Source organism: Scyliorhinus torazame, chromosome 15 (assembly GCF_047496885.1).
Source record: "Scyliorhinus torazame isolate Kashiwa2021f chromosome 15, sScyTor2.1, whole genome shotgun sequence".
Lineage (NCBI taxonomy): Eukaryota > Metazoa > Chordata > Chondrichthyes > Carcharhiniformes > Scyliorhinidae > Scyliorhinus > Scyliorhinus torazame.
The window spans coordinates 115,114,192-115,123,082 of record NC_092721.1 but is presented as its reverse complement, the minus strand read 5'-3'; the positions used below and the strand labels follow the sequence as shown (position 1 = coordinate 115,123,082).

General features: G+C 43.1%; 1 protein-coding gene across 2 annotated transcripts in view; it reads left to right on the top strand.

Annotated features, from left to right (window-relative positions):
* Positions 1–8,891, top strand: part of rev1 (REV1 DNA directed polymerase) — a 232,101-nt gene that overhangs the window by 12,956 nt on the left and 210,254 nt on the right. The window contains exons 2-4 of one of the 2 annotated variants that reach the window (XM_072476592.1): positions 5,425–5,491; positions 6,598–6,730; positions 6,984–7,152. In XM_072476592.1, coding sequence (XP_072332693.1) covers positions 5,435–5,491; positions 6,598–6,730; positions 6,984–7,152 — 359 coding nt within the window. In that variant the 5' untranslated portion in view covers positions 5,425–5,434. Of the gene's footprint in view, positions 1–5,424; positions 5,492–6,597; positions 6,731–6,983; positions 7,153–8,891 lie in introns of those variants that run through there. The other variant, XM_072476593.1, reaches the window with a different exon arrangement.

The window sequence follows — 8,891 nt, the reverse complement described above, 5'->3', positions numbered from 1 at the left end:
TCAGCTTTTAAGCAATGCTTCCCCAATATTAACTTAGCAGGAACCAACTATTTCCCTTGTGTTCATAGTAAAAGAGGGGAGGAGGCGATAGGACAGTGCTGAAGGGGTGGGCTTAGGAATCATGCTGCAGGAAATTGGATGGAGCTGATGAAAGGGAGTGGAAATATGCAGCTGGAGGCTCTGTAAAACCTTAAAGGTGAGGGAGCTTTGTTGCAGACAGTTATTATCTTTTTTTAAAATATAAATTTAGACTACCCAATTCTTTTTTCCAATTAAGGGGCAATTTATAGTGGCCAATTCAAATACCCTTCACATCTTTGGGCTGTGGGGGTGAGGCCCACACAGACATGGGGAGAATGTGTAAACTCTACACGGACAGTCACCCGGGGCCGGGATCGAACCCGGGTCATCAGTGCCATGAGGCAGCAGTGCTAACCAGTGAGCCACCACGCCGCCCCCAAATATTACCTCTTGTTGCTGACCTGCAAAATCTATTGCACACACAACCATAAAACTGCTCAGTCTTGGGATTTTGCATTTTCTTAATACCAACAGACCCAACACTTTTTTCTAAAACATTTTATTGAGGTATTTATGGTTTTATAACAATAACAGAAGAAACAGTGTACATGCAAATATAAACATAGTGCAAAGTCCGTCTTCCTCCCTCACAGATCCCACCTTTCTTACGCACTATTCTAAGCTAACCCCCCCCCCCCCCCCCCCCCCGCTAACGGTTAATTTTCTCGAAAGAAGTCGACGAACGGCTGCCACCTCCGGGCGAACCCTAACATTGACCCTCTCAAGGCGAACTTGATTTTCTCCAGACAGAGAAAGCTAGCCATGTCAGTGGGGCTTTGAGTCCCTCCAAGCTAATAGTATCAGTCTCTGGGCTACCAGGGAGGCAAAGGCCAGAACATCTGCCTCTTTCTCCTCCTCGACTCCCGGACCCTCCGACAATCCGGAAATCGCCACCTCTGGACTCGGTGCCACCCTTGTTTTTAATACCTTAGACATGACATCCGCAAACCCCTGCCAGAATTCCCTAAGCTTCAGGCATGCCCAGAACACATGACCATGGTTTGCTGGTCCTCCCGCACACCTTGCACACTTGCCCTCTATCCCAGAGAACCTGCTCATCCGGGCCACTGTCATGTGTGCCCGGTGAACGACCTTAAATTGTGTCAGGCTGAGCCTAGCGCATGATGTGGACGCATTGACTCTACTCAATCCATCCATCCAGAGACCATCCTTTATCTCTCCTCCTAACTTCTCTTCCCATTTGTGTTTCAGCTCCTCGGTCTGCATTTCCCCTGGCCCCATGAGTTCTTTATAGATGTCCGAAACCCTCCCTTCTCCCACCCATACTCTGGAAACTACACTGTCCTGTATCCCACTTGGTGGTAGGAGCAGGAAGGTTGAGACTTGTCTGCATAGGAAGACCCGCGCCTGCAGGTACCTAAACTCGTTCCCTCCCGTCAATTCAAATTTCTTCCCCAACTCCCTCAGGCTGGGAAAGCTCTCCTCTATGAACAGATCTCCCAGCCCCTCGATCCCTGCTCTTTGCCATCTCCCTAACCCTCCATTCAGCCTCCCCAGGGCAAACCAATGATTATTGCAGATTGGAGACCAAACCGATGCTCCCTCTGCTCCCACATGTTTCCTCCATTGCCCCCAGACTCTCAGGGCCCCCACCACCACGGGGCTGGTGGAGTACCGTGCCGGCTGGAAAGGCAGAGGCGGCGTTACCAATGCCCCCCAAACTCGTGCCCTTAAATGATGTCGCCTCTACTCGCTCCCACACCGACCCCCACCACCCACTTCCTAATCATGGCTATATTTGCTGCCCAATAGTAATTGCTAAAGTTCGGCAGCGCCAACCTGTCTTCCCCCCGGCATCCCCTTTTTTACTCGCGGGGTCTTGCCCGTCTATACAAAGCCAGAGATCACCTTGTTTACCCATTTTTAAATGGCCTGTGGAATAAAGATGGGGACAGAAAAACAAACTGGAATCTCGGGAGGACAGTCATTTTCACTGCCTGTAGCCTCCCAGCCAGTGATAGCGAGAGCATATCCCACCTTCGGAAGTCTTCCTTCATTTGTTCTACTAGTCGGGTCAAATTTAGCTTATGTAGCCGTTCCCATTCCCATGCCACCTGTATGCCTAGATACCCAAAGCTTCCCCCTACCACTCTAAACGCCAACTCCCCCAGTCGTCTCTCCTGCCCCCTTGCCTGGATCGCGAGCATCTCACTTTTCCCCATGTTCCCATCTCCTTTAGTGGGTCCGAAACATATAGGAGCAGGTGTTCTGCATATAGTGAGACTCTGTGTTCCACCCCTCCCCGAACCAGCCCCTGCCAGCCCCTTGAGGCTCTCAGTGCAATTGCCAGCGGCTTTATGGCCAGCGCAAACAGGGGAGGGGGTATCCCTGCCTCGTCCCCTGGTGAAGCCTAGAATAGCCCGATGTCAACCTGTTCGTCCGTACACTCGCCACAGGCGCCTGATACAGCAGCCTAACCCAGTCGATGAAGCCCCTTCCAAACCGCCCCAGCACCTCCCACAGATAGGTCCATTCCACCCGGTCAGAGGCCTTCTCTGCGTCCATTGCGACCACTACCTCTATGTCCCTATCCTCTGGGGGCATCATGATCACATTCAACAGTCTTCTAACGTTGGCCGCCAACTGCCTACCCTTAACAAATCCCGTCTGGTCCTCTCCAATCACATCCGGAACGCAGTCTTCTATCCTTGAGGACAAGATTTTGGCCAACAGTTTGGCTTCAACATTTAAGAAGGAGATCGGTCTGTAGGACCCGCATAGCTCCGGGTCCTTCTCCCGCTTGAAGATCAGTGAGATAGTGGCCTGTGACATTGTCGGGGGACACACCCCTCACTCTCTTGCCTCATTAAATGTCCCCATCAGCAACGACCCCAGCATCCCAGAGAACTTTTTATAAAACTCCACTGGGTACCCATCTGGTCCCGGGGCTTTATCCGACTGCATGGCCTTCAGCCCTTCTGCTATTTCTTCAATCCCAATCGGGACTCCCAGCCCTTCTACCAGCCCTTCCTCCACCTCCGGGAACTTCAGCCCCCCTAAGAATCGCCTCATCCCTTCCGGCCCAGCTGTGGGTTCCGATTCATATAGCCTGCTATAAAACTCCTTGAACGTCCTGTTAACCCCTGCTGAATCTCCGACCAAGTTCCCGTCTTTGTCCTTCACTGAAGTTACTGTGAAAATCCCTCAGTCGCCACATTCAGGCGCCTGTTCGGGTACACTGAGGGAGAATTCAGAATATCCAATTCACCTAACAAGCATGTCTTTCGGGACTTGGGGAGGAAACTGGAGCACCCAGAGGATACCCACGCAGTCGCGGAGAACGTGCAGACTCTGCAGAGACAGTGACCTAAGCCGGGAATTGAACCAGGGTCTGGCACTGTGAAGCAATAGTGCTAACCACTGTGCTACCATGCTGCCCCACGGCTGAATGAATAGTGGAGAGGGTAGGGAAGAGCAAAAGACCAGAGCTACAAAATTGGAGGGAACATAAGGCTAGAGAGGATTACAATAGTAGCTGAGGTGAGTCCATTGACTGTGGGGTAGCGGTGGAATGGATACTGAAACAAAAGGTTTTTAAATGGGTTCAGGAAGCCAGCAAGAACAGAGATGATGCATAAAAGTTGGGAGACGGAGTAAAAACGTATTGGAGAAACTGAGTCAAGAGGTGAAAAGAGTTTTGATGGCAGTGGGGGTAAGGCAGGGAACATGCAGGCATGTTGTAGAGGTGATAGTAAGTCATCTTGACAGGATACGAGTCTTTTGGGGGCCCTAAAGCTGTTGATTTACTTTTTAAGTAAATATTTAAAATCTGAGCATATTTTATTTCTCTTTCTCCCTTTTGTTATGCATTGGTTAAGAATGTTATTCTCCTTGAGATTTCTTTTGAAGCACGCTTGTTGACAATTTAAGGTGATTGGAATTCCTCACTGCAATGCTTCAAGCTGTTCTTACAATGGTTGGTCCTGATACATCCCAGATTGTGCTCTGCTGTGGTAGGCCCTTGGTTGAATGAATAAGGAAGACTGTCAGATGATATGATGTTTTTACTGTCTTTGCTACCGTAAGGGGCCAAAAGAACACGTAACCTCTCAGTTTCCCTTTGCATGGAGTACTGGTTGAAGTTTTTCAGTGGTGTGGCCTTTATTTGGAAGCCGAACTCGCTGCAATACAGCTCATGATGAGGCCCTGTTGGGGAGCAGGACCTGATTTTCCACACTGTTTCATTTTTGCACATGGAATTAAATAGATTCACAGAATGAGGAAGATAATATAACATTTGGAATTGAAACAATGTTAACAAGCGCACCTACAGTTGATGAAACAAATGCTGCAAAGGCATTCTCAATAAGGTTTAAAAGCACTGGAATTGATTACAGACAGATTAACATCACTGAAGCAGAGCTCTGTGGTTGGGAGTAAGAAACAATATTGTAGAATCAAATAATTTTGCATATACTATAGTGATAAATACAGTATTACAATATCCTGCACAACAGCACATTATCAGTAAAGCGCTCTCTTCCTTATGCCTAACCCCTTTGTGTTTCTAGCTTTGTATCATAATATTGCAAAATTCTGCACTATTGTCATGTTGCTGAGCTGCACAGAAAACTAAAGTCTCACTAATGGCAATTACAAAGAATGGGAATGATTGAATCTCTCAATACAAAAACTCGTAAATAATACAAAACTGTATGAATTATGAAAACAGATAATTTGACACTTTTTAAAAATTGTATCATCTCCTGAGGTTCAGATCTAAATCAATACTTACTGTTCATTATCCAAATCCCAAGTATATTCCTGATCTACAATACACTATCAAGAATTGCTCGCTGTACAGCAGTTGCTGAGTAATTACAGACTTGCCACATATTCTATAGGTACTGTTTAGACGTAAACATAGTTTGTGTTACTGTAAAGCACTTAAATTTGAGAACCTAAATATATATTGAACTAATAATTTGAGGCACCTTCGGCTATGAGAAGATATTCAAAGTAATATGCTCTTGAGGATCAGAAGAGACAGCATACCTATATTATTAACCTATATTTGTAAAAATTGCTTATCAGTTTATTGTGAATTTTTAACAATTTAAGCAACAGATTCTTTGATTTACAGAATGTTATGTCACTTTAAAGCTTCTTCAGATGCCTGTCCTCTGAATGATATTGAGTTTAGATAAATAGTTCATTCACATGAAGTAATCAGTAGTCACATTTTGATTTCATGATAAGCTGAGGTTTGGCACTGTTTTTCATGCTGCCGTTTAATTCTAAGTATTGTACTTCTGTCTATTTCTACATAACTAAAGTTGAGCAGCAATGCTTTAACACCAATAATTTAAAATTAAATCTCAGAGAACCTACTATGAGCCGTGGAGGATGGAGGAAACGTGCCAGCGAAGGGGATGGCTGGAGAGAATTGGTATGTCCAGCATAAATTTGCCTTGTTTGTAAATGCATCATTTTGTTTTGTTGCCCAGCCAAAAGAAATTCAAGCATTTTTTAGCCAAATAAATAGCAGTTTCACTTTTCTTTGTCAGCCAGGTTCAATTGGTAATATTCTTTCTTTTGAGCCACAAAACTGTGGACTCCGAAGTCCCACTCTAGGCCATAGGATGCAAAAGGCTAACACCCAAATCAATATGGATGGACTGATATATTGTCATCCTGTTCAATCAGTTATCCCCCTACATAGAATGGTAGAATCCCTATAATGCAGAAGGAGGCCATTTGGCTCACGAGTCTTCACCGGCCCTCTGAAAGAGCACTCAACCTAAGCCCACTCCCCCACCCATCCCCAAACCTGTAATCTAACCTACAAACCTTTGGATACTAAGGGCCAATTTAGCTTGGCCAATCCAGCTATCTTGAACATCTTCGGATCTCTGTCCGTCCAAGGCTAAATCTGCTTCACGCCTACTGGAGAATGTGTAAGACTCTCGAGTATGAAAATAGTCTCAGGAAGACACAATACCTTGGGTGACAAATCTGGTAAAGGGAGACGACTCAACGCAGCAGCATTTATGTTGTCCTCCCCTGTTCTGTACACTATTTTGTACAGATACACTGACAAAGTAAGTGCTCAATGCTGTATTCTTGCTGAGGCCACGGAGGAATACATTTCAGCTTTTGGTCGGTATGTATGGTAAACGAACAACCATAGAGGTACTGATGGACTCTTTTCACCTCGATGTTTTGATAATTGGGTGATCATTTAAAATACTGTAGCACCATTCAGAGAACAGCATTAAAATCTCCTGGTGACATAGTGTGTATTTCTCCCTCAGCCAACAGTAAAATAAGATTGTTTTTTCTTCGCTAATTAACAAGATCTTGTGTGTACTTTTACCTACATTTTCAAAGTAATTCATTGTGCGAAGTGCCTTGAGACATTTCTGAGAATTGTGAGAAGGTCTATGTAAATTAAGATATTTTGTTTTTATTCATGGAAGCCTTTGCTTGTTAAGAGTAATATCAAAATAAACCGGTAAAGTTGAAGGGTCTTAAAATCTTCTGAATTGCTCCTAGGGTGGCTACATGGCAGCAAAGATGGACAAACTGGAAAGACAGTTCAAATCAGAGACTCCCCTTCAACAAGAAAATGAAGGGACAGCATCTTGTATTTTCAGAGGTGTTGCAATTTATGTCAATGGTTACACAGGTACGCAGTGATTTAAAAATCTGATTCCGAGGTAGCTGTACTCTTTCAGAGAACTCAAATCAATTCAATCTGTCTTCCTGTCAGCGGGTTGAAAGTCAAGTAGTAACTTATTTCAATAGAATTAGTTTCAGTGAACATTTGCAAGAGATAATGTTGCTAGGATAAATAAAACTCTATACTTGTGTAGTTGTCCAGCCCTAGAATGCTAAATGAGCCCTGATTCTCTCCATCTTTAAATTGTGTTATGTTTCAGAGCCAACAGCTGATGAGCTGCGAAGGCTTATGATGCTGCATGGAGGCCAGTATCATATGTACTATTCGAGGTCCAAAACCACTCACATTATTGCCACTAATCTTCCAAATGCAAAAATCAAAGAAATTAAGGAAGAAAAAGTGGTTCGGCCCAACTGGATTACAGACAGGTTAGTCAATATTTCTTTTAATTCCCACTATGTTTTGGTGCAGAGAAACTGTACTAAGTGCAGGAAACTGCAAAGGTGTCTTATTGCAGCCCCGTTCCCGCCCAGGAGGTTGACTCGCAGCAGATTTAGTTTAAGCCAGCTGCAGTGTGACACCAACCTAAGTTTACGTGAGTTGCCAACAGGATAATAATATTGATTTATATTAAATGTTAAGATTTAATGCATAGACTTTTTGTAACAATGAAGAAGTAGAAATGCAACATCTATTTGTTACTATTTTTTTCAAATATATATATTCATAAAATTTGTAAAAGTACATTACAAAACATTTGACTTGAAAATGACAGGAAATGCTATAAAATTCAACTCGTCGTCATACTGTGCGTTCCACACTTGTGTCTCAATCCCAATCCATTTGTAATGCTCATGATATTTACAATATACATTCCATGTCAGCCTCGGCAAAACATCTCAAATTGTAAATTGTCAGTGCAATAGAATTCAATTTTTCAGTATGTGGCATGTTCCATATTGAGGTGTCTCAATACAATTTCAATACTCTTGATATTTGTAATGTACATTCCTTTCTATGTGTTACTCTTTCTGCAATAGACACCCAAATTCTAAGTATGTTTTGTTAATATCCCAAGTTTTGTTATCCCAATGTTGCTATGTTGTGAAGATGGATGTTAGTTTTTAATATTTTGCAAATATGGTGGTATTCTGTAAAGAGTGTGTGTGTCTATGATTAATAAAACTGCATAAAGGCTAATAGAGACAAATTGTTTGCGAGAGCTGAGAGATAAAGGGTAAAGGTGCTAGATGCATGCATTTGTAAAGACAGGCTATGGTGAAGTTGAATTTACAAGTAAATAGGTTGTGTTTTAAAAATTTGTATTAGGAACTGGGTAGGGACTTGGCTTTTCAGCCGTCAAATTTCAATGGGGGGTTTAAGCGAGCTTTACAACTTACAAAGGTTTAATAAGTAAATGAGAAGATTATAAAATTTTATTTGACCCAAAAGTAGAAGTAGTAGGGAAACATGAAAGATTTTAATATTCTGGGAAAGTTGAGTTCAAAGAGGTGCTGAAGAGAACAGAATCGGAGACGAAAGTGGAAAAGGATATTTAAGGAAGGATATTGAGCTGAGCTGTATAGCAGTGTGGGGAGATGTCCTGAGATCAGCTCTGCTAGAACGTGTGAAATTTGAAACAGCCATCCAGTTAAACCAATATTTGTTTTCAGAAAGCAGTGTTTCTGAACATTCATGGATTTCCACAGCCAAGTGGAAGATTGTGAGGGGTTTATTACTTTTATTAAAGTGACAGCAGTTTATTACTTTTATTAAAGTGACAGCAGATTTTGCCTTACTTTATTGTTAAAAAATCTTTCATAGTTAAAAATGTCTAAGGCAGCTGTTGCCAAAAAGGTATTAACTTGTGTTCTGAGTAATTGTTTTTTTTTGGGGGGGGGTTGTCAGACTATTTTAACTGTGCAACTTTAAACTGATCTGGTTGTTTTTTTTTCTTGCGCATAGACTCCCTACAGTGCAGAAGGAGGCCATTTGGCCGATCAAGTCTGCACTAACCCTCTGAAAGTACACCCTACCTAGGCCCACACCCCCACAAACCCCTCAAATTTCACCTAACCTTTGGACACGAAGGGGCAATTTAGCATGGCCAATCTACCTAATAAATATTTTAATTTTAAAAAAATGCTAAACATGATACTAGAGTTCT